This window comes from Oncorhynchus clarkii, chromosome 6 (genome assembly GCF_045791955.1).
Source record: "Oncorhynchus clarkii lewisi isolate Uvic-CL-2024 chromosome 6, UVic_Ocla_1.0, whole genome shotgun sequence".
Lineage (NCBI taxonomy): Eukaryota > Metazoa > Chordata > Actinopteri > Salmoniformes > Salmonidae > Oncorhynchus > Oncorhynchus clarkii.
The window spans coordinates 2,368,883-2,395,974 of NC_092152.1; the positions used below are offsets into that span (position 1 = coordinate 2,368,883).

A 27,092-nucleotide genomic window follows, 5' to 3' on the forward strand; every position below is an offset into this window, starting at 1 on the left:
CAGAGAAGGAGTGGTGATCTAGGATCAGGTCAGAAAGAGTCTCAGTAGGAGTGGTGATCTAGGATCAGGTCATGAAGAGTCTCTCAGTAGGAGTGGTGATCTAGGATCAGGTCATGAAGAGTCTCTCAGTAGGAGTGTTAATCTAGGATCAGGTCATGAAGAGTCTCTCAGTAGGAGTGGTAATCTAGGATCAGGTCATGAAGAGTCTCTCAGTAGGAGTGTTAATCTAGGATTAGGTCATGAAGAGTCTCTCAGTAGGAGTGGTAATCTAGGATCAGGTCCCACCTGTCTATGTGATTGTATTAATAATAATAATCTAAAAAGCAAACCGACCCAATACCTATGATGTAAGAACAGATAACTTCAACCTAATCCTGTAACCTCCTGCCTCCCCAGTGATCCGACGGGTTTAAACCATATACTGCCATTTGTCTTGTCAAATGCCCCCTTATAAATTCTCTTCATAAAGGACTGTACATTGAAAAACAATGTAACTGGGAATCAAATTGGTATGCAAATACTCCAATATTTCACAATAATGCTTGGCAATCGCGAGGGCCGTCTTTTGCATCCCCCTATGTTCCAAATGTGTAATCCGTACCCTATCCATGTCATAGATAGTAATGGTTTGAAATAAATTCCAAGATATTACATTTAGATTTGAAATACACATGACCAGGCAACTCCTTTTTTTTCTAGATTTCCAACTTAGGTCAGCAATGCTGGCCTCTGGAGTCCCTTGGGAAAGCCAACTACCGAACCATCTAATGATGGAATTTATAAATAAATGATCTGGGCTTCCGAAAGGACTGATCTCCATAGTATATAAACACCTTTTGGAATGCTCATATTCTGAGCTAGCCATTAAAAAAGTATGGTTACAGATCTAAGTGAACCTGAGAAACCCTGTAGCACTTTTCCTGGAATCAATGCTCAAAAGCGAGTGGAATGTTATTCATGTTTTTCATAATTTCATAGGTAATAAAGATAATTTCCCCAAAAACTTGCCAGTGTTTCTATGTCGAACAGGTGTGTTATATTTCAGTCTTCTGTGACGTATATAAAGTATACTATTGGGATGCAAACTCAAAATGTAATATATTTCAACTCTATATCTGACATAGTGCAGGCGTCTTCTTTTTGTTAAGCCCAGAACCATGTGTGTGGGGTGTATAAGGTGATTTGTTTAAGACTACCAAGAAACACTGTGTGACCCTGATTTAGCCCACTGCAGTAGAAGGCTAAAGAACTCTGTGTGACCCTGATTTAGTCCACTGCAGTAGAAGGTTAAAGAACTCTGTGTGACCCTGATTTAGCCCACTGCAGTAGAAGCCTAATTGGAACAGAATATGGAAAAATATGACCTTGGGATGGGGGAATGGGATGGGGCGTTGGGGGAATGGGATGAGGGGTTGGGGGGAATGGGATGAGGGGTTGGGGGAAATGGGATGAGGGGTTGGGGGAAATGGGATGAGGGGTTGGGGGAAATGGGATGAGGGGTTGGGGGAAATGGGATGAGGGGTTGGGGGAAATGGGATGAGGGGTTGGGGGACTGGGATGGGACATTGGGGGACTGGGATGAGACGCTGGGGGAATGGGATGGTATGTTGGGGGAATGGGATGGGACGCTGGGGGAATGGGGGGGTTGGGGGACTGGGATTGGGGGACTGGGATGGGACGTTGGGGGAATGGGATGGGGCGTTGGAAGAATGGGATGGGACGTTGGGGGAATGGGATGGGACCCTGGGGGGAATGGGATGGGACGTTGGGGGAATGGGATGGGATGCTGGGGGACTGGGATGGGATCACTTCTTTCAGTTTCTTTGCGTGCTGTGTTTATTGTTACTGATTCTGTAATATGATCTTAATGATCTTTATATTTATGGACCTTTTTTTGAGTTGCAGCCAGCAGGAAAATACTAAGAGTATGAGATTGACTGTCCTTGTTTCAGAGGTCTGTAGCTAACCTCTTTGTGTTTTCAGACGGTGTGTAACTACTTTGGTGTGAACGAGAGTTTCCAGATGCTTCCGGTGTTCAACCCTGAACTCTTCACACTGAAAGGACGGCACAGAGTGCACCACACAGACCTGCCAGACAAATCATGTAAATTATCTCTAATATACAGGGACAAGAAAAACTATGTGAACCTTTTGGAATTACCGGGATTTCTGCATAAATTGGTCATAAAATTTGATCTGACCTTCATCTTAGTCACAAAAATAGACAAAAACACAGTGTGCTTAAACTAATAAGACACAAATTATTGTGTATGTCTCCACCACTACAATCACCAACAAACAGACCTGTTCTGCTCTCTCTGTCTCCACTAACAAACAGACCTGTCCTGTTGTCTCTGTCTCCACTAACAAACAGACCTGTCCTGTTCTCTCTGTCTCCACTAACAAACAGACCTGTCCTGTTGTCTCTGTCTCAACTAACAAACAGACCTGTCCTGTTGTCTCTGTCTCCACTAACAAACATACCTGTCCTGTTCTCTCTGTCTCCACTAACAAACAGACCTGTCCTGTTGTCTCTGTCTCCACTAACAAACAGACCTGTCCTGTTCTCTCTGTCTCCACTAACAAACAGACCTGTCCTGTTCTCTCTGTCTCCACTAACAAACAGACCTGTCCTGTTCTCTCTGTCTCCACCAACAAACACAGACCTGTCTGACACATCATGTAAATTATCTCCACAGCTTCTGTCTCTGTCTCCACACATCAAACCATGAGATTGAAACACCCCAAGTTTTGTCTCAGATGTTTAATGTAGGGGTTCAGTGCTTGACATGAGACTCGACAGTACTGTATATATTTAGATGCAGGAGCTCTACAATACTTTAGAGCTAATAAAGGAAACCTGCAGGTATTCAGCTCAAGCCTGCAGGTATTCAGCTCTAGCATGCAGGTATTCAGCTCTAGCCTGCAGGTATTCAGCTCAAGCCTGCAGGTATTCAGCTCTAGCATGCAGGTATTCAGCTCTAGCATGCAGGTATTCAGCTCTAGCATGCAGGTATTCAGCTCTAGCATGCAGGTATTCAGCTCTAGCATGCAGGTATTCAGCTCTAGCATGCAGGTATTCAGCTCTAGCATGCAGGTATTCAGCTCTAGCATGCAGGTATTCAGCTCTAGCATGCAGGTATTCAGCTCTAGCATGCAGGTATTCAGCTCTAGCATGCATCCGGTTTTCGATATACATTTGAAATCATCCTCCACACGATGAGCTTGTCTGAGGTAGTCCCCGAAGGGCTGAATACCTGCACACCCCACCTATCTGGCACTCTAGACAATCAAGTTAAAAAATATAGTGTAACACGGGTGTGTAGCAGAGGTGTCGTTAGCCTAACTAATAGCCTCCGTCTTCCTCTCCGAGCAGGTGGACTAGGAGTATCTGCTGTTACTGGGATCATAGTGGGAGCTCTGCTGGGGACTGCACTGCTCATAGCCTTCTACTTCATCAGGTAAAACAGAATTTCAACCACTTAAACTGAAAGTTACGTTCAGTGGTGTTTGGCACATTTCAACTGGATTCGAGCTTCATTTTAACCTCAAAGACAGCACTGATCTACAGGAAAAGCATAATGACTGACAGCTATAGGGGGAATACAGACATGACATCTATAGGGGGAATACAGACATGACATCTATAGGGGGAATACAGACATGACATCTATAGGGGGAATACAGACATGACATCTATAGGGGGAATACAGACATGACAGGCTATAGGGGGAATACAGACATGACAGCTATAGGGGGAATACAGACATTATATCTATAGGAATACAGACATGACATCTGTACATTAAGCATCACAGTAAACATACATTACTTGCCTGGTCTAAATACAATTGTAATGAATGTGAACTCAAAGCTTTTTTGTTGTTGTTCCTAACAGACATGACATCTATAGGAATACAGACATGACATCTATAGGGGGAATACAGACATGACAGCTATAGGAATACAGACATGACATCTGTACATTAAGCATCACAGTAAACATACATTACTTGCCTGGTCTAAATACAATTGTAATGAATGTGAACTCAAAGCTTTTTTGTTGTTGTTCCTAACAGGAAGAACTACACTATAACAATTGAGAGACGCGCCGCCAGGGAGGAACATGACATCGGGAAACACCGTCAGTTACGAGAAGATTCTGTCAGATCTACCTTCTCGGCGGCGTAGAGCATCACTGAGTTCGTCTGTGGCTCCTGACGTTTCCGTTCCAGCGAAGCATCATGGGAATGTGACCAAAGACTCGACTGCTGTCAGAGTACTCATGCTATTTAAAGAAAGACATCATGTCATTGTTTTGTGTTTTTAATTTTTTGGTGTTTTAACGTTTTGGAATTTCATTTTTCTCAGGAAAGTTAGCCGTCACAAAGCACCACTTGCATCTCGTCTCTGTAGAAGGATATAGGTGTGTATTCTCCCCTTAAGAGGGCCAGCACGGAAGCATTTATAGTCTGTGCAAATTGCTTTTAGTAATTATCAAGACCTTAGTAGTATAACACTGCGTAGTTGTTAATGTACAGGATCGTGGGTGTGAATGTATTCAGATAATGGTGTCATGAGACTTTGAAAAGGTTTTGGCCTGTTTGTCAGAAAAAAGCATTTGCTCTCCACCCTGCTGTGTTTTAGTCAAACCTGAGAGGACTGGTTTTGGTCAGATCAGAGGTAACTAGAATAACAGTGAAGACATCAAAACTATGATATAACACATATGGGATCATGAAGTAAACAAAAAATTGTTAAACAAATCTAAATATATTTTATATTTGAGATTCTTCAAAGTATCCACCCTTTGCCTTGATGACAGCTTTGCACACTCTTCTCTCAACCAACTTCACCTGGAAATCTTTTCCAGCATGCGAGTTCCCACATATCCTGAGCACATGTTGGCTGCTTTTCCTTCACTCTGCGGTCCAACTCATCCCAAACCATCTCAATTGGGTTGAGGTCGGGTGATTGTGGAGGCCAGGTCATCTGATGCAGCACTCCGTCTCTCTTCTTCTTGGTCAAATGGCCCTTATACAGCCTGAAGGTGTGTTGGGTCATTGTCCTGTGGAAAAACAAATGATAGTCCCACTAATCACAAACCAGATGGGATGGCGTGTCACTACAGAATGCTGTGGTAGCCATGCTGGTTAAGTGTGCCTTAAATTCTAAATAAATCACTGACAGTGTCACGAGAAAAGCACCCCCACACCATAACACCTCCTACTCCATGCTTCACGGTGGGAACCACACATGCGGAGATCATCCGTTCACTTGTTTCTTGGCCCAAGTAAGTCTGTTCTTTTTATTGGTGTCCTCTAGAAGTGGTTTCTTTGCAGATATTCGACCATGAATGTCACAACTTCCGCCGAAGTCGGGTCCTATCCTTGTTCGGTCAGCGCTCGGCGTCGTCGGTCTTCTAGCCATCATCAATCCACTTTTCATTTTCCATTTGTTTTGTCTTCTTTTTCCTCACACCTGGTTTCAATTCCCTCAATTACTTGTTGTATATTTAACCCTCTGTTCCCCCTTATGTCTTTGTGTGGGATTGTTTATTGTAGTGCTTGTGCACGTTCCCCGTGAGAGCGCGACGGGTTATTTTTGTGCCCATTTATCTTGTTGTTCTGGATGCCGTTGGTTTTGCTTAATAAATCTCCGGTTATCACCCAGTTCTGCTCTCCTGCGCCTGACTTCTCTGCTGCCAATTACGCACCCGCTACAATGAAGGCCTGATTCACGCAGTCTCCTCTGATCAGTTGATGTTGAGATGTGTCTGTTACTTGAACTCTGTGAAGCATTTATTTTGACTGCAATTTCTGAGGCTGGTAACTCTAATGAACATATCCTCTGCAGCAGAGGTAACTCTGGGTCTTCCTTTCCTGTGGCGGTCCTCACGAGAGCCAGTTTCATCATAGCGCTTGATGGTTTTTGCGACTGAACTTGAAGAAACTTTCAAAGTTCTTCACATTTTCCGTATTGACTGACCTTCATGTCTTAAAGTAATGATGGACTGTAGTTTCTCTTTGCTTATTTGAGCTGTTCTTGCCATAATATGGACTTTGTCTTTTACCAAATATGGCTATCTTCTGTATGCCACCCCTACCTTGTCACAACACAACTGATCGTCTCAAAGCCGCTAAAGAAAATAAATTCCACAAATTAACTTTTAGCACGGCACACGTGTTAATTAAAATGCATTCCAGGTGACTACCTCATGAAGCTGGTTGAGAAAATACCAACAGTGTGCAAAGCTGTCATCAAGGCAAAAGGGTGGCTACTTTGAAGAATCTCAAATATTTTTTGATTTGTTTCACACTTTTCTGGTTACTACGCGATTCCACATGTGTTGTTTCATAGTTTATGTCTTCACTATTATTCTAAAATGTAGAAAGTTGTAAAAAATATAGAAAAACCCTTGAATGAGTAGGTGTGTCCAACATTTTGACTGATACTGTGCACAAAATATAAACACAACATGTAAAGTGTTGGTCCCATGTTTCTTGAGCTGAATTCTTCATATGCACAAAAAGCTTATTTCTCTAAAATGTTGTGCACACATTTTTACATCCCTGTTAGGGAGCATTTCTCCTTTGTCAAAATTATCCATCCACCTGACAGGTGTGGCATATCAAGAAGCTGATTAAACAGCATGATCATTACACAGGTGCACCTTGTGATGGGGACAATAAAATGCCACTGTAAAATGTGTATTTTCACACAACACAATACCACAGATGTCTCAAGTTTTGAGGGAACGTGCAATTGGCATGCTGACTGCAGGAATGTCCACCAGAGCTGTTGCCAGAGAATTTAACGTTCATTTCTCAACCATAAGCCGCCTCCAATGTCGTTTCAGAGAATTTGGCTGAACTTCCAACCGGCCTCACAACCGCAGACCACGTGTATTGCGTCATGTGGGGGAGCGGTTTGTTGACGTCAACGTTGTGAACAGAGTGCCCCATGGTGGCGGTGGGGTTATGGTATGAGCTACGGACAACGATGGCATGTTATTTTACCGACGGCAATTTGAATGCACAGAGATACCATCCTGAGGCCCATTGTAAGTAATAATAGAAACACAACATAAAACATATAGTTAAGAACATTTCTGATATGAAGAAACTGTGCAGTTTCATGGTTAGGGAAACTTCCAGATAGTACCTTGACTTATTACACATTGTGTTGTGTTACAGCCTGAATTCAAATGGATTCAATTGAGATTGGTTTCTCACCCATCTACACACGATACCTCATAAAGACAAAGTGAAAACTTGTTTGTAGCTTTGTTTGCAAATTTGTTGCAAATAAAATAAAAAATCTAATATACATAAGTATTCACAACCCTGGGTCAATACATGTTAGAATCACCTTTGGCAGCAAATCACCTTTGGGGCAGCAGGTAGCCTAGTGGTTAGAGCGTTGGACTAATAACCAGAAGAGTTGCAAGATCGAATCCCCGAGCTGACAAGGTAGAAATCTGTCGCCCACTGTTCCTAGGCCGTCAACGAAAATAAGTTGTTCTTAACTGACTTGACTATTTAAATAAAAAAGCCTTTGCCAGCGATTACAGATGTGAGTCTTTCTGGGTAAGTCTGTAAGAGCTTTGCACACCTGAATATTACAATATTTGCACATTATTCTTTTTAATTCTTCAACCTCTGTCAAGTTGGTTGATCATTGCTAAGCAGCCATTTAAGCTGATTTAAGTCAAAACTGTAACTAGGCCACTCAGGAACATTCAATGTCATCTTGGTAAGCAACTCCAGTGTAGATTTGGCCTTGTGTTTTAGTTTATTGACCTGCTGAAATAGTCTCTGTGTCTATTGGAAATCAGACTAAAACAGATTTTCCTCCAGGATTTTGCCTGTGCTTAGCTCTATTCCATTTGCTTGTATCCGAAATGCTGATGACAAGCACACCCATAACGTGATGCAGCCATCACCATGCTTGAAATATGAAGAGGGGTACTCAGTGATGTGTTGTATTGGATTTGCCCCAAACATAACACTTTGTGTTCAGGACGTAAAGTTAATTTCTTTGCCACATTTTTTAGCAGTTTTCCTTTAGTGCCTTATTGCAAACAGGATGCATGTTTTGGAACATTTGTATTCTGTACAGGCTTCCTTCTTGTCACTGTCATTTAGGTTAGTATTGTGGAGTAACTACAATGTTGTTGATCCATCCTCAGTTCTCCTATCACAACCATTAAACTCTAACTGTTTGTGAAATCCCTGAGCGGTTTCCTTCCTCTCCGGCAGCTGAGTTAGAAGATACACTCAGTCTCCACAAAGATACAGGTGTATTGATACGCCATCCAAAGTGTAATTAACTTCACCATGCTGAAAGTGACTCAATGTCTGCTTTTTTTAACCCATCTACTAATAGGTGCCCTACTTTGCGAGGCATTGGAAAACCACCCTTGTCTTTGTGGTTGAATCGGTGTTTGAAATACACTGCTCGACTGAGGGACCTTACAGATAATTGTATGTTTGGGGGGTATAGAGATGAGGTAGTCATTCAACAATCATGTTAAACACTATTATTGTACACAGAGTGAGTCCAATTTATTATGTGACTTGTTAAGCACATTTTTACTCCTGAACTATTTTAGGCTTCCCATAACAAAGGGGTTGAACACTTAGACTGACTCAAGACATTTAATCCTTTTCATGTTTTATTAATTTGTAAAAAAATGTCAAACATAATTCCACTGACATCATGGGGTAGTGTGAGTAGGCCAGTGACACAGCATCTCAATGTAATTTATTTTAAAGGCTGTAACAACAAAATGTGGAAAACGTCAAGGGTTGTGAATACTTTCTGAAGCCACTCAGTATGATGACTTTATCCTTTCGTTCTCTCATTCTCACTCTCTATTCATGGGCAGCAGGAGCATCTCATTGGTCATATGATGTAATTATATATTTTATGGTATTATTATTCTTCAACCATGTTAAGCATCCGCTCTGCGGTAAAGCATCCGCTCTGCGGTAAATCACCCGCTCTGCGGTAAATCACCCTGTCTGCGGTAAAGCATCCGCTCTGCGGTAAATCACCCGGTCTGCGGTAAATCACCCGGTCTGCGGTAAATCACCCGCTCTGCGGTAAATCACCCGGTCTGCGGTAAATCACCCGCTCTGCGGTAAATCATCCGCTCAATCAATTACATTCATCGCCAGTTTCTTAGCAACAGTTTGGTGAGAATGAAAAGCGTGTAAAACTATTTTGAAATGAATCCTCTGCTTGTCTCTTCAATTATCAGTCGTGTGAATACATTCAAACCCATGAGAGGTGATGACACAGAAAATAAATGTATCTGACGAGCAACGCTTCAGGGAGTCTATTTTTACTTCGAAGGCCAGGTGTTGTCAAGAGAATTTTACTGGAGCTTCAGGGAGTCTAGTATAATTCTGAAGGTGTTTGAACAAGTGAAATAAGGTTGTATGATTTTGATACTCTATTATAACTAATTTGAATATAATTCCTGTAGTTTTTCCAATTTGGAGATTATCTAACAGGTTTCTGTTTTTCAAAGCAGACTTTGACAGACATTGAAAATCACCCTCGTTCCCTCCAAACATCCAATTGACAGACGTTGAAATCACCCTCATTCCCTCCAAACATCTAACTTTGGTGGCTGTTTAGTGTTAAATGACCTAGGGACATTTCAATGACAAAATGTAATGTCAGTCGTTTCAAATCATAATTTGAAAAATCCCGAAACAGACCAGCCAAAAAAGTAATCTGGCAAGGCTGGGGTTGGGGGAACACAGAGGCTAGTCACTGCAGGCCTTGCAGAAGGCAAATACATCCACACAGATTATTGGCAGTCTGCTGCTGAACCAGGGCCAATACTAGGTGATTCAAATGATATAATGCTGATAGGAACTTTTAAACCTACAGTAGTTAAATGATAAGCCTTCTATTGGAGTGGAACCAATCCCACTCACTGCAACAACGTCAGGTAGCCTAGTGGTTAGATGGGATAAGTGTGTGTGCCAGAGCTGTGTGTAAGTTGACTGTGTGTTAGTGTCTTATAAAAACAAGATGATAGTACTATAGTAATGACAGAATGGTCAACATAATAGTACTATAGTAATGACAGAATGGTCAACATAATATTAGGTGATGACAGAATGGTCAACATAATATTAGGTGATGACAGAATGGTCAACATAATATTAGGTAATGACAGAATGGTCAACATAATATTAGGTAATGACAGAATGGTCAACATAATAATACTATAGTAATGACAGAATGGTCAACATAATATTAGGTAATGACAGAATGGTCAACATAATATTAGGTGATGACAGAATGGTCAACATAATATTAGGTAATGACAGAATGGTCAACATAATATTAGGTAATGACAGAATGGTCAACATAATAATACTATAGTAATGACAGAATGGTCAACATAATATTAGGTAATGACAGAATGGTCAACATAATATTAGGTAATGACAGAATGGTCAACATAATATTAGGTAATGACAGAATGGTCAACATAATATTAGGTAATGACAGAATGGTCAACATAATATTGGGTAATGACAGAATGGTCAACATAATATTAGGTAATGACAGAATGGTCAACATAATAGTACTATAGTAATGACAGAATGGTCAACATAATAGTACTATAGTAATATCAGAATGGTCAACATAATAATACTATAGTAATGACAGAATGGTCAACATAATATTTGGTAATGACAGAATGGTCAACATAATATTAGGTAATGACAGAATGGTCAACATAATATTAGGTGATGACAGAATGGTCAACATAATATTTCCTATATTTCCTACTAGAAATTCAAATAAAGGTGCCGTACAGGATTGAACTATTGTGGTCATGTCATAAGCAAACAGTAAATTAATGTTAGTGTCACGACTTCTGCCGAAGTCGGTCCCTCTCCTTGTTCGGGCGGCGTTCGGCGGTCTACGTCACCGGCCTTCTGGCCATCGCCGATCCACTTTTCATTTTCCATTTGTTTTGTCTTTGTTTTACACACCTGGTTTCAATTCCCCCATTACATGTTCATTATTGAACCCTCTGTTTTCCCCATGGTTTTTGTGCGTGATTGTTTTATGTATGTTCGGTCTGTTATTGTGGGCTCGATATTACGATGTGTTATTGGAATATTTAAGTAAAGTTACTTGTATTACTCATCTCTGCTGTCCTGCGCCTGACTCCTCTGCACCAGCTACACCCAGACCACTACAGTTCCTTTTGTTAACAGCATTTTAAACAAATGACATTTGTAATGACATCCTCATGATATATGTTACTTATAGTAAAGAAATGCATGTATCTTAAACGATAAGTTTAAGTGCATTATAAGGGTCAGAGAACATCTACCTATTGGAATGTCCACGTTGGCATGGCAGCGCTTCTAGGGTTGCCCTGATATGCACCCCCCCACAGCATCACATGAACCACAGGACATTGGGGCTCAATTGCAAAGTATGAAAATAATCCTAAAATGAACCGTGCTTTCTCTGTACGTACAGCCTTGTGTCATCTGTCCCACAAATACTTCCTTTGGCCTTAAGCACCGATATGAGTATTAAATATTTCGCTGCAGATGAAAGTGGACATTTTATTATCCCTTTCACTGCACAGAGGAGTGATTAACACATGCACAACACATATATACACACAATGCGTTCTCCAATGGACAATTCCCATTGAATCCCCATAGTAGCGTCTTCAGCTAACGCCTACCATCTGGGGACTAGCAGAGCTGTTTTGTTTCTGCATGTTAGAGTAACTGTAGCTTCTGTCAATTACAACACTGCACCTATCTGCTTTTCTGTACATTGATATCCTGTATGTACCCAGAACGTACGTAGCATTCTCGCTACACTCGCATTAACATCTGCTAACGATGTGTATGTGACCAATAACATTTGATTTGGTAACACTTTCCATTGTGTTTTTTAAGTGTCCTACATTGTTGTTCTGTAATTGCCTTTTAACAGCATGCAATGGAGATGAACGAATTAATTCTGTTCTTCAGTGATAAGACACTCATTTCCATTACGAGGCGCTTACTAAAGTTATATCTTGTAACAATTACAATAATTATTGTACAGGTTTTACGAGCCACTTAGCGTGAAGAGTTACTGTGGTGATTGGATTGGATTTACAATTTACATGTTGTTAATTACCGTTAAAAACAGACATGTACCCTACACAACAAAAATGTGTCTTTAGGACGTGCCTAGGACGTGCCTAGGACGTGCCTAGAACGTGCCTAGAACGTGCCTAGAACGTCAGGAAGTTGTGTCACGGTTTTGCTGGGTTATTTCCTGTTTAATACAAAACATTTGTTCACTAAATCATAGCTGGACTATCCATGGGATGCTTACAAGTTAGTGGGTTCCCTTCTCTACACTTTGTTATAATAGTATACTGTAGGTAGGGGGCATTGGAGGAGGTGGAAACTGTAGGTAGGGGGCATTGGAGGAGGTGGAAACTGTAGGTAGGGGGCATTGGAGGAGGTGGAAGCTGTAGATAGGGGGCATTAGAGGAGGAGGAAGCTGTAGGTAGGGGGCATTAGAGGAGGCGGAAGCTGTAGGTAGGGGCATTAGAGGAGGAGGAAGCTGTAGGTAGGGGCATTAGAGGAGGAGGAAGCTGTAGGTAGGGGGCATTGGAGGAGGAGGAAGCTGTAGGTATGGGCATTAGAGGAGGAGGAAGCTGTAGGTAGGGGGCATTGGAGGAGGAGGAAGCTGTAGGTAGGGGGCATTAGAGGAGGAGGAAGCTGTAGGTAGGGGGCATTGGAGGAGGAGGAAGCTGTAGGTAGGGGGCATTAGAGGAGGTGGAAGCTGTAGGTAGGGGGCATTGGAGGAGGAGGAAGCTGTAGGTAGGGGGCATTGGAGGAGGAGGAAGCTGTAGGTAGGGGGCATTGGAGGAGGTGGAAACTGTAGTTAGTGGGCATTGGAGGAGGTGGAAGCTGTAGGTAGGGGGCATTGGAGGAGGTGGAAGCTGTAGGTAGGGGGCATTAGAGGAGGAGGAAGCTGTAGGTAGGGGGCATTAGAGGAGGAGGAAGCTGTAGGTAGGGGGCATTAGAGGAGGAGGAAGCTGTAGGTTAGGGGGCATTAGAGGAGGAGGAAGCTGTAGGTAGGGGGCATTGGAGGAGGAGGAAGCTGTAGGTAGGGGGCATTAGAGGAGGAGGAAGCTGTAGGTAAGGGGGCATTAGAGGAGGAGGAAGCTGTAGGTAGGGGGCATTGGAGGAGGAGGAAGCTGTAGGTAGGGGGCATTGGAGGAGGAGGAAGCTGTAGGTAGGGGCATTAGAGGAGGAGGAAGCTGTAGGTAGGGGGCATTAGAGGAGGAAGCTGTAGGTAGGGGCATTAGAGGAGGAGGAAGCTGTAGATAGGGGGCATTAGAGGAGGCGGAAGCTGTAGGTAGGGGGCATTGGAGGAGGCGGAAGCTGTAGGTAGGGGGCATTGGAGGAGGAGGAAGCTGTAGGTAGGGGGCATTGGAGGAGGAGGAAGCTGTAGGTAGGGGCATTAGAGGAGGCGGAAGCTGTAGGTAAGGGGGCATTAGAGGAGGAGGAAGCTGTAGGTAGGGGGCATTGGAGGAGGAGGAAGCTGTAGGTAGGGGCATTAGAGGAGGAGGAAGCTGTAGGTAGGGGGCATTAGAGGAGGAAGCTGTAGGTAGGGGCATTAGAGGAGGAGGAAGCTGTAGATAGGGGGCATTAGAGGAGGCGGAAGCTGTAGTTAGGGGGCATTGGAGGAGGCGGAAGCTGTAGGTAGGGGGCATTGGAGGAGGAGGAAGCTGTAGGTAGGGGGCATTAGAGGAGGAGGAAGCTGTAGGTAGGGGCATTAGAGGAGGAGGAAGCTGTAGGTAGGGGGCATTAGAGGAGGTGGAAGCTGTAGGTAGGGGGCATTGGAGGAGGAGGAAGCTGTAGGTAGGGGGCATTGGAGGAGGAGGAAGCTGTAGGTAGGGGGCATTGGAGGAGGAGGAAGCTGTAGGTAGGGGGCATTGGAGGAGGAGGAAGCTGTAGGTAGGGGGCATTGGAGGAGGAGGAAGCTGTAGGTAGGGGGCATTGGAGGAGGAGGGAGTCTTAAACTTTAAACTTGTTCTAGAACACTTTTTTTTAAAGAACATTTTTTTCCAAAAACAAATTGCTTCATGGCCCGGGAAATGTAGAAGTTTACAGTTTAATTGCCGGGCAGCTCTTCTGAGTAACTAATGTCACAGACTCGATCTGTTCATTCTCCTTTTTTTTTGGTTTAAGAGTCTGAGGACAATAATCCGTGCTTGACGGAACACGTGGTCATGGTATACAACAGACTAGATGGATAACAACCTATGTCTTATGTCTTACAATTTTAGAATCAACTTTAATGCATCTCAACTAAGGAACCTACAGGATCAAACCTAGGTACTGTTGACATAGTTCCAAAACCATTCTTTTTTCTCAATATTAGGTTTAGTAGACCTAGCCTGGATGCTTTGATTTCACTGTCTACATCCCCCTCTGCATCAGATATCCTCTGCTCTGTGTCCTGCAGCATTCCACATTAGACTATATATTCTAGGCATATCAGCCAAATGCATCTTCTGTTGATCTCTCTGATCTGAGGAAGAAGCTTCCCCAGGCACTCGATGGGGCCAGATCTTACCCCACAAGAACTCTCCCGATACCCTTTGGAAAATAAACGCAAGGCTGAAATTGCTGGGCAAGCAGGACACGTTAGTTAAACAAACAGGGGGATAACAGAGACTCTCACGATACTGTGACTGTCAGGAGTCCATCAGGGAGAGTTGTGCTCATAATCACGCCAGTCCATCAATTCATCCACAATGAAGCTGTTGGATCACCTTGGTGTTGCAGTGAAATGACACTGTATAATAGCTAATGTTAAATACTCCCATGTTTTGACTATTCAGATTACTGTACTTAGCCAGTTGACTATTCTGTCTAGACTATTTAGTCAGGTGACTATTCTGTCTAGACTATTTAGTCAGGTGACTATTCTGTCTAGACTATTTAGTCAGGTGACTATTCTGTCTAGACTATTTAGTCAGGTGACTATTCTGTCTAGACTATTTAGTCAGGTGACTATTCTGTCTAGACTATTTAGTCAGGTGACTATTCTGTCTAGACTTTAGTCAGGTGACTATTCTGTCTAGACTATTTAGTCAGGTGACTATTCTGTCTAGACTATTTAGTCAGGTGACTATACTGTCTAGACTATTTAGCCAGTTGACTATTCTGTCTAGACTATTTAGTCAGGTGACTGTTCTGTCTAGACTATTTAGCCAGTTGACTATTCTGTCTAGACTATTTAGTCAGGTGACTATTCTGTCTAGACTATTTAGTCAGGTGCCTATTCTGTCTAGACTATTTAGTCAGGTGACTATTCTGTCTAGACTATTTAGTCAGGTGATTATTCTGTCTAGACTTTAGTCAGGTGACTATTCTGTCTAGACTATTTAGTCAGGTGACTATTCTGTCTAGACTATTTAGTCAGTTGACTATTCTGTCAAGACTATTTAGTCAGGGGACCATTCTGTCTAGACTGTTTAGTCAGGTGATTATTCTGTCTAGACTTTAGTCAGGTGACTATTCTGTCTAGACTATTTAGTCAGGTGACTATTCTGTCTAGACTATTTAGTCAGGTGACTATTCTGTCTAGACTATTTAGTCAGGTGACTATTCTGTCTAGACTATTTAGTCAGGTGATTATTCTGTCTAGACTATTTAGTCAGGGGACCATTCTGTCTAGACTATTTAGTCAGGTGACTATTCTGTCTAGACTATTTAGTCAGGTGACTATTCTGTCTAGACTATTTAGTCAGGTGACTATTCTGTCTAGACTATTTAGTCAGGTGACTATTCTGTCTAGACTATTTAGTCAGGTGACTATTCTGTCTAGACTATTTAGTCAGGTGACTATTCTGTCTAGACTATTTAGTCAGGTGATTATTCTGTCTAGACTATTTAGTCAGGTGACTATTCTGTCTAGACTATTTAGTCAGGTGACTATTCTGTCTAGACTATTTAGTCAGGTGACTATTCTGTCTAGACTATTTAGTCAGGTGACTATTCTGTCTAGACTATTTAGTCAGGTGATTATTCTGTCTAGACTATTTAGTCAGGTGACTATTCTGTCTAGACTATTTAGTCAGGTGACTATTCTGTCTAGACTATTTAGTCAGGTGACTAATCTGTCTAGACTATTTATTCAGGTTACTATTCTGTCTAGACTATTTAGTCAGGTGATTATTCAGTCTAGACTATTTAGTCAGGTGACTATTCTGTCTAGACTTTAGTCAGGTGATTATTCTGTCTAGACTATTTAGTCAGGTGACTATTCTGTCTAGACTATTTAGTCAGGTGACTATTCTGTCTAGACTATTTAGTCAGGTGACTATTCTGTCTAGACTATTTAGTCAGGTGATTATTCTGTCTAGACTATTTAGTCAGGGGACCATTCTGTCTAGACTATTTAGTACGGTGATTATTCTGTCTAGACTATTTAGTCAGGTGACTATTCTGTCTAGACTATTTAGTCAGGTGACTATTCTGTCTAGACTATTTAGTCAGGTGACTATTCTGTCTAGACTATTTAGTCAGGTGATTATTCTGTCTAGACTATTTAGTCAGGTGACTATTCTGTCTATACTATTTAGTCAGGTGACTATTCTGTCTAGACTATTTAGTCAGGTGACTATTCTGTCTAGACTATTTAGTCAGGTGACTATTCTGTCTAGACTATTTAGTCAGGTGACTATTCTGTCTAGACTATTTAGTCAGGGGACTATTCTGTCTAGACTATTTAGTCAGGTGACTATTCTGTCTAAACTATTTAGTCAGGGGACCATTCTGTCTAGACTATTTAGTCAGGTGACGATTCTGTCTAGACTATTTAGTCAGGTGACTATTCTGTCTAGACTATTTAGTCAGGTGACTATTCTGTCTAGACTATTTAGTCAGGTGACTATTCTGTCTAGACTATTTAGTCAGGTGACTATTCTGTCTAAACTATTTAGTCAGGGGACCATTCTGTCTAGACTATTTAGTCAGGTGACTATTCTGTCTAGACTATTTAGTCAGGTGACTATTCTGTCTAGACTATTTAGTCAGGTGACTATTCTGTCTAAACTATTTAGTCAGGGGACCATTCTGTCTAGACTATTTAGTCAGGTGACTATTCTGTCTAAACTATTTAGTCAGGGGACCATTCTGTCTAGACTATTTAGTCAGGTGACTATTCTGTCTAAACTATTTAGTCAGGGGACCATTCTGTCTAGACTATTTAGTCAGGTTACTATTCTGTCTAGACTATTTAGTCAGGTGACTATTCTGTCTAGACTATTTAGTCAGGTGACTATTCTGTCTATACTATTTAGTCAGGTGACTATTCTGTCTAGACTATTTAGTCAGGTGACTATTCTGTCTAGACTATTTAGTCAGGTGACTATTCTGTCTAGACTATTTAGTCAGGTTACTATTCTGTCTAGACTATTTAGTCAGGTGACTATTCTGTCTAAACTATTTAGTCATGTGACTATTCTGTCTAGACTATTTAGTCAGGTGACTATTCTGTCTAGACTATTTAGTCAGGTGACTATTCTGTCTAGACTATTTAGTCAGGTGACTATTCTGTCTAGACTATTTAGTCAGGTGACTATTCTGTCTAGACTATTTAGTCAGGTTACTATTCTGTCTAGACTATTTAGTCAGGTGACTATTCTGTCTAGACTATTTAGTCAGGTTACTATTCTGTCTAGACTATTTAGTCAGGTGACTATTCTGTCTAAACTATTTAGTCAGGTGACTATTCTGTCTAGACTATTTAGTCAGGTTACTATTCTGTCTAGACTATTTAGTCAGGTGACTATTCTGTCTAAACTATTTAGTCAGGGGACCATTCTGTCTAGACTATTTAGTCAGGTGACTATTCTGTCTAAACTATTTAGTCAGGGGACCATTCTGTCTAGACTATTTAGTCAGGTGACTATTCTGTCTAGACTATTTAGTCAGGTGACTATTCTGTCTAGACTATTTAGTCAGGGGACTATTCTGTCTAGACTATTTAGTCAGGGGACCATTCTGTCTAGACTATTTAGTCAGGGGACCATTCTGTCTAGACTATTTAGTCAGGTGACTATTCTGTCTAGACTATTTAGTCAGGTGACTATTCTGTCTAGACTATTTAGTCAGGTGACCATTCTGTCTAGACTATTTAGTCAGGTGACTATTCTGTCTAGACTATTTAGTCAGGTGATTATTCTGTCTAGACTATTTAGTCAGGTGACTATTCTGTCTATACTATTTAGTCAGGTGACTATTCTGTCTAGACTATTTAGTCAGGTGACTATTCTGTCTAGACTATTTAGTCAGGTGACTATTCTGTCTAGACTATTTAGTCAGGTGACTATTCTGTCTAGACTATTTAGTCAGGGGACTATTCTGTCTAGACTATTTAGTCAGGTGACTATTCTGTCTAAACTATTTAGTCAGGGGACCATTCTGTCTAGACTATTTAGTCAGGTGACGATTCTGTCTAGACTATTTAGTCAGGTGACTATTCTGTCTAGACTATTTAGTCAGGTGACTATTCTGTCTAGACTATTTAGTCAGGTGACTATTCTGTCTAGACTATTTAGTCAGGTGACTATTCTGTCTAAACTATTTAGTCAGGGGACCATTCTGTCTAGACTATTTAGTCAGGTGACTATTCTGTCTAGACTATTTAGTCAGGTGACTATTCTGTCTAGACTATTTAGTCAGGTGACTATTCTGTCTAAACTATTTAGTCAGGGGACCATTCTGTCTAGACTATTTAGTCAGGTGACTATTCTGTCTAAACTATTTAGTCAGGGGACCATTCTGTCTAGACTATTTAGTCAGGTGACTATTCTGTCTAAACTATTTAGTCAGGGGACCATTCTGTCTAGACTATTTAGTCAGGTGACTATTCTGTCTATACTATTTAGTCAGGTGACTATTCTGTCTAGACTATTTAGTCAGGTGACTATTCTGTCTAGACTATTTAGTCAGGTTACTATTCTGTCTAGACTATTTAGTCAGGTGACTATTCTGTCTAAACTATTTAGTCAGGTGACTATTCTGTCTAAACTATTTAGTCAGGTGACTATTCTGTCTAGACTATTTAGTCAGGTTACTATTCTGTCTAGACTATTTAGTCAGGTGACTATTCTGTCTAAACTATTTAGTCAGGGGACCATTCTGTCTAGACTATTTAGTCAGGTGACTATTCTGTCTAAACTATTTAGTCAGGGGACCATTCTGTCTAGACTATTTAGTCAGGTGACTATTCTGTCTAGACTATTTAGTCAGGTGACTATTCTGTCTAGACTATTTAGTCAGGGGACTATTCTGTCTAGACTATTTAGTCAGGGGACCATTCTGTCTAGACTATTTAGTCAGGGGACCATTCTGTCTAGACTATTTAGTCAGGTGACTATTCTGTCTAGACTATTTAGTCAGGTGACTATTCTGTCTAGACTATTTAGTCAGGTGACCATTCTGTCTAGACTATTTAGTCAGGTGACTATTCTGTCTAGACTATTTAGTCAGGTGATTATTCTGTCTAGACTATTTAGTCAGGTGACTATTCTGTCTATACTATTTAGTCAGGTGACTATTCTGTCTAGACTATTTAGTCAGGTGACTATTCTGTCTAGACTATTTAGTCAGGTGACTATTCTGTCTAGACTATTTAGTCAGGTGACTATTCTGTCTAGACTATTTAGTCAGGGGACTATTCTGTCTAGACTATTTAGTCAGGTGACTATTCTGTCTAAACTATTTAGTCAGGGGACCATTCTGTCTAGACTATTTAGTCAGGTGACGATTCTGTCTAGACTATTTAGTCAGGTGACTATTCTGTCTAGACTATTTAGTCAGGTGACTATTCTGTCTAGACTATTTAGTCAGGTGACTATTCTGTCTAGACTATTTAGTCAGGTGACTATTCTGTCTAAACTATTTAGTCAGGGGACCATTCTGTCTAGACTATTTAGTCAGGTGACTATTCTGTCTAGACTATTTAGTCAGGTGACTATTCTGTCTAGACTATTTAGTCAGGTGACTATTCTGTCTAAACTATTTAGTCAGGGGACCATTCTGTCTAGACTATTTAGTCAGGTGACTATTCTGTCTAAACTATTTAGTCAGGGGACCATTCTGTCTAGACTATTTAGTCAGGTGACTATTCTGTCTAAACTATTTAGTCAGGGGACCATTCTGTCTAGACTATTTAGTCAGGTGACTATTCTGTCTATACTATTTAGTCAGGTGACTATTCTGTCTAGACTATTTAGTCAGGTGACTATTCTGTCTAGACTATTTAGTCAGGTTACTATTCTGTCTAGACTATTTAGTCAGGTGACTATTCTGTCTAAACTATTTAGTCAGGTGACTATTCTGTCTAGACTATTTAGTCAGGTGACTATTCTGTCTAGACTATTTAGTCAGGTGACTATTCTGTCTAGACTATTTAGTCAGGTGACTATTCTGTCTAGACTATTTAGTCAGGTGACTATTCTGTCTAGACTATTTAGTCAGGTTACTATTCTGTCTAGACTATTTAGTCAGGTGACTATTCTGTCTAGACTATTTAGTCAGGTTACTATTCTGTCTAGACTATTTAGTCAGGTGACTATTCTGTCTAAACTATTTAGTCAGGTGACTATTCTGTCTAGACTATTTAGTCAGGTTACTATTCTGTCTAGACTATTTAGTCAGGTGACTATTCTGTCTAAACTATTTAGTCAGGGGACCATTCTGTCTAGACTATTTAGTCAGGTGACTATTCTGTCTAAACTATTTAGTCAGGGGACCATTCTGTCTAGACTATTTAGTCAGGTGACTATTCTGTCTAGACTATTTAGTCAGGTGACTATTCTGTCTAGACTATTTAGTCAGGTGACTATTCTGTCTAAACTATTTAGTCAGGGGACCATTCTGTCTAGACTATTTAGTCAGGTGACTATTCTGTCTAGACTATTTAGTCAGGTGACTATTCTGTCTAGACTATTTAGTCAGGTGACTATTCTGTCTAGACTATTTAGTCAGGGGACCATTCTGTCTAGACTATTTAGTCAGGTGACTATTCTGTCTAGACTATTTAGTCAGGGGACCATTCTGTCTAGACTATTTAGTCAGGTGACTATTCTGTCTAAACTATTTAGTCAGGGGACCATTCTGTCTAGACTATTTAGTCAGGTGACTATTCTGTCTAGACTATTTAGTCAGGGGACCATTCTGTCTAGACTATTTAGTCAGGTGATTATTCTGTCTAGACTATTTAGTCAGGTGACCATTCTGTCTAGACTATTTAGTCAGGTGACTATTCTGTCTAGACTATTTAGTCAGGTGACTATTCTGTCTAAACTATTTAGTCAGGGGACCATTCTGTCTAGACTATTTAGTCAGGTGACTATTCTGTCTAGACTATTTAGTCAGGGGACCATTCTGTCTAGACTATTTAGTCAGGTTACTATTCTGTCTAGACTATTTAGTCAGGTGACTATTCTGTCTAGACTATTTAGTCAGGTGACCATTCTGTCTAGACTATTTAGTCAGGTGACTATTCTGTCTAAACTATTTAGTCAGGTGACTATTCTGTCTAGACTATTTAGTCAGGGGACTATTCTGTCTAGACTATTTAGTCAGGTGACTATTCTGTCTAGACTATTTAGTCAGGGGACCATTCTGTCTAGACTATTTAGTCAGGTGACTATTCTGTCTAGACTATTTAGTCAGGTGACTATTCTGTCTAGACTATTTAGTCAGGGGACCATTCTGTCTAGACTATTTAGTCAGGTGACTATTCTGTCTAGACTATTTAGTCAGGTGATTATTCTGTCTAGACTATTTAGTCAGGTGACCATTCTGTCTAGACTATTTAGTCAGGTGACTATTCTGTCTAGACTATTTAGTCAGGTGACTATTCTGTCTAGACTATTTAGTCAGGGGACCATTCTGTCTAGACTATTTAGTCAGGTGACTATTCTGTCTAGACTATTTAGTCAGGTGACTATTCTGTCTAGACTATTTAGTCAGGTGATTATTCTGTCTAGACTATTTAGTCAGGTGACTATTCTGTCTAGACTATTTAGTCAGGTGACTATTCTGTCTAGACTATTTAGTCAGGTTACTATTCTGTCTAGACTATTTAGTCAGGTGACTATTCTGTCTAGACTATTTAGTCAGGTGACTATTCTGTCTAGACTATTTAGTCAGGTGACCATTCTGTCTAGACTATTTAGTCAGGTGACTATTCTGTCTAGACTATTTAGTCAGGTGACCATTCTGTCTAGACTATTTAGTCAGGTGACCATTCTGTCTAGACTATTTAGTCAGGTGACTATTCTGTCTAGACTATTTAGTCAGGTGACTATTCTGTCTAGACTATTTAGTCAGGTGACTATTCTGTCTAGACTATTTAGTCAGGTGACCATTCTGTCTAGACTATTTAGTCAGGGGACCATTCTGTCTAGACTATTTAGTCAGGTGACTATTCTGTCTAGACTATTTAGTCAGGTGACCATTCTGTCTAGACTATTTAGTCAGGTGACTATTCTGTCTAGACTATTTAGTCAGGTGACTATTCTGTCTAGACTATTTAGTCAGGTGACCATTCTGCCACAGTGCCAATTTACTGTATAGGAGCTGTTTTATTTTTTTATTTTCTGAACATGGAGAATGTCTAGAACTGGAAATACTGTACGTGTGATATGTATGTCTGAGCTACATGTTCAACTACTGTATATGTTGACTGTCCCTGTTTTACTCTTGTCTGTCTTTCTATAGAAAAGGGCAGGCTTGTATTGAGGAAAGGGCAGGCTTGTATTGAGGAAAGGACAGGCTTGTATTGAGGAAAGGACAGGCTTGTATTGAGGAAAGGACAGGCTTGTATTGAGGAAAGGACAGGCTTGTATTGATTAAAGGACAGGCTTGTATTGAGGAAAGGACAGGCTTGTATTGAGGAAAGGACAGGCTTGTATTGAGGAAAGGACAGGCTTGTATTGAGGAAAGGAAATGCTTGTATTGAGGAAAGGACAGGCTTGTATTGAGGAAAGGACAGGCTTGTATTGAGGAAAGGACAGGCTTGTATTGAGGAAAGGACAGGCTTGTATTGAGGAAAGGACAGGCTTGTATTGAGGAAAGGACAGGCTTGTATTGAGGAAAGGACAGGCTTGTATTGAGGAAAGGACAGGCTTGTATTGAGGAAAGGAAATGCTTGTATTGAGGAAAGGACAGGCTGACGACAACATGCTGTAAACGATCAGAGAATCAAAGTCAACGTCTACATGTCCTTCAGATCTTCTGTCCTCACAACAGCCTGTAGCTCAGTGGTCTTTCCTTCCAAGGCATGTAAAAGCCCAGCCCATTCAAAGTCACCCTTTTAATTTCACATCTGGCAATGGTAACAAACCTCGATGGAAAAATTCCTTGGATTCTTTTTAATCAAAGGACTGCGAACTATGAGGTTGAACCTGTTCGCTGTGTTTCGGCAGCTGTGTTTCAGCCTGGACCGAGTAGTGACCTGCGCTGTTCGAATTCCTAGGCCACAAACAGCAGAGTACGTCTTTAACATGGACATTCCTGTACCTTACAGTCGACGGTTTTACAATGCAGTGATTGACCGTTCATTTTAGGACTCTGGCATTTCTCCTCTTGTTGGAGGAACTTAAGAACAGGAAATACCATGATAATTGGTTATCACTTGGCCATTGTATATAGCTGTCAAAGGGGTGTTTGGATGCTTGTCATTGTTCCGTTTTCACATACACTATTTATACAAAAATATATGGACACCCCTTCAAATCAGTGAATTTGGCTAATTCAACCACACCCGTTGTTGACAGGTGTATAAAACCGAGCACACAGCCATGCAATCTCCATAGACAAGCACTGTCAGTTAAAGCTCCATGTGAGGAAACATCACGTCACTTTTGACGGCAGTGACACCTCAGGGGAAGCTAACATAGAAGAGTCACCATGTGGTTGAAAAGCGATATAAGAGCTATTGTTGGACATCTTCTCTCTTGTAATGCTAATCATTATCTTTGTGTTAAATTACCCCCCAAAAAAACAACAGTGGAGGTTGCGTTGTCACCTTGTCTGAATATAAAATATTGTGTCATGTAGCTTGTCTGAAGGAGCTATCTTGACGATAGCAGTGCTCTCGTGTTCCTATTCATCGCTGATGAACAATGCCTTTCCCAGTGTTAATGTAGCTACTGGAAACATTTCCATTAGTCCATTAGTACCCAGTTCAGTCTATAATGAGGGTCTCTTTTTTATTGAGAACACCTTGTAAACACTGAAAGAAAACTTTAAAAAAATAACCTCGGCCGTGTTTTTATTCTGCTGTGGATATTGGAAGAGAGTGACTGGTTCTCTGTCATTGAAAGTGAAAGCCAGAGGAGGATTCTACTAATTTGTTCACCGCTGGTTGGAAAAGGGTCTGGAAACATTGTAAATGACTGACTACAAGCTTTTATGTCTACTGTCTGACTGGTAGGCCACCGGTGTCTGTCAGAAATATGCTAATGCACTGACGGTGGCTCTTAGCGCGGCCTTCTATTGACTCCTCTCAGAAATATGCTAATGCACTGACGGTGGCTCTTAGCATGGCCTTCTATTGACTCCTCTCAGAAATATGCTAATGCATTGACAGTGGGTCTTAGCATGGCCTTCTATTGACTCCTCTCAGAAATATGCTAATGCACTGACAGTGGGTCTTAGCATGGCCTTCTATTGACTCCTCTCAAAAATATGCTAATGCCCTGATGGTGGCCCTTAGCATGGCCTTCTATTGACTCCTCTCAGAAATATGCTAATGCACTGACGGTGGCTCTTACATGGCCTTCTATTGACTCCTCTCAGAAATATGCTAATGCACTGATGGTGGCTCTTAGCATGGCCTTCTATTGACTCCTCTCAGAAATATACTAATGCACTGATGGTGGCTCTTAGCATGGCCTTCTATTGACTCCTCTCAGAAATATGCTAATGCACTGACGGTGGCTCTTAGCATGGCCTTCTATTGACTCCTCTCAGAAATATGCTAATGCACTGACGGTGGCTCTTAGCATGGCCTTCTATTGACTCCTCTCAGCTTCTGGTCAGACAGAGACATAAATTATATGAATTAATAGATGACTTTGCTGTCCTTCAAAACATCTAACTGTTGTTACATTCCGATACAGTCAGTCCTGGGATTTGAAAAGGCAACCTTCTGATTACCAGCCCGCTTCTCTAACTTTGAGACTGCCAACCTCTTATGCGTGCAGTAGTGGAATGATAATGGGCAACAAAACGATAAGATGAAACCTGAGATAGCTATGGGTCTCTGTTCTCTGACAGGGTAAATATCCCTGTTCAGTTGAAGGCTTGCAGAGCTCAGGGACTCCCATACATCTTGCATTAGTTATACATCCTTTGCCTTGGCTGGCAGCCAACAGACACATTTTTGACATTTTTTTTAGGGCTGTGTTGTGCTTCGATACAGAACTTGAATTACTGCAATTGAAGGATCACCTACACTGCACGGCCAAAAGTATGTGGACACCCCTTCAAATTTGTGGATTCGGCTAATTTCAGCCACACCTGTGCTGAAAGATGTATCAAATAGTGTACACAGCCATGCAATCGCCATAAACAAACATTGGCAGTAGAATGGCCCGTACTTAAGAGCTCAGTGACTTTCAACATGGCACCATCATAGGATGTCACCTTTTCCAAGCCACCTTTCCAAGTCAGTTTGTCAAATTTCAGCCCTGCTAGAGCTGCCCCGGGAAAACTGTAAGAGCTGTTATTGTGAAGTCAAAACGTCTAGGAGCAATAACTGCTCAGCCATGAAGAGATAGGCCACACAAGCTCACAGAACTGGACTGCAGAGTGCTGAAGAATTGTCTGTCGTCAGTTGCAACACTCACTACCGAGTTCCAAACTGCCTCTGGAAGCAAGGTCAGCACAATAAACTGTTCATCAGGAGCTTCATGAAATGGGTTTCCATGGCTGAGCAGCCACACATAAGCCTAAGATCACAATGCGCATTGCCAAGAGTTGGCTGGAGTGGTGTAAAGCTCGCAGCTAATGGACTCTGGAGCAGTGGAAACGCGTTCTCTGGAGTGATGAATCACGCTTCACCATCTGGCAGTGCAACGGATGAATCTGGGTTTGACGGATGCCAGGAGAAAACTACCTGCCCGAATAGTACTACCTGTAAATTTTGGCGGAGGAGGAATCTGGGGCTGTTTTTCATGGTTCAGGCCCCTTAGTTCCAGTGAGGGGAAATCTTAACGCTACAGCAGACAATGACCTTCTGGACTATTCTGAACTTCCAACTTTGTGGCAACAGTTTGGGGAAGGCCCTTTCCTGTTTCAGCATGACAATTCCCCCGTGCACAAAGCGAGGTCCATACAGAAATGGTTTGTTGAGGCCTGTGTGGAAGAACTTGACTGGCCTGCACAGAGCCCTGACCTCAACCCCATCGAACACCTTTGGGATGAATTGGAACGACTGCAAGCCAGACCTAATCGCCCAACATCAGTGCCCAACCTCACTAATGCTCTTGTGGCTGAATGGAAGGAAGTCCCCGCAGCAATGATCCAACATCTAGTGGAAAATCTTCCCAGAAGAGTGGAGGCTGTTATAGCAGCAAAGGGGGACCAACTCCATATTTATGCCTTCCCAGAAGAGTGGAGGCTGTTATAGCAGCAAAGGGGACCAACTCCATATTAATGCCCATGATTTTTGAATGAGATGTTCGACGAGCAGGTGTCCACATACTTTGGTGTATTCGCAAAAATATTATATGAATATGAGAATTACCCAAGAGATGATAATGCCTTCTTTATAAATGTACATATCCTTTGTAAAATATTTGGCTTTGCAGGTTTGAAAACGAGTCAGCCTCAAGATCAATAGGGAATTGTCACAGAGAAAGAGAATACATATTAAGTGTGTAATTTATACAGCCCCGAATAAACTTCCTGAGATAATGAAATCGTTGAATGCACCGAGTGTGAGCACTTCATCATAGCACACTTGTTTAAACCCTTTGCCAATTGCGCGAT

At 41.4% G+C, this 27,092-nt stretch overlaps 1 protein-coding gene across 1 annotated transcript in view; it reads left to right on the forward strand.

Moving 5' to 3' along the window:
• The window catches only part of LOC139411862 (atrial natriuretic peptide receptor 3-like), a 45,896-nt gene extending 41,470 nt beyond the window's left edge, over window positions 1-4,426 (forward strand). Inside the window, exons 6-8 of the mRNA XM_071158608.1 lie at window positions 1,984-2,104; window positions 3,377-3,461; window positions 4,080-4,426. Of these exons, the coding sequence (XP_071014709.1) occupies window positions 1,984-2,104; window positions 3,377-3,461; window positions 4,080-4,191 (318 nt within the window). The 3' untranslated portion in view covers window positions 4,192-4,426. The remainder of the gene's footprint in view (window positions 1-1,983; window positions 2,105-3,376; window positions 3,462-4,079) is intronic.
• Window positions 4,427-27,092: the final 22,666 nt, after the last annotated feature.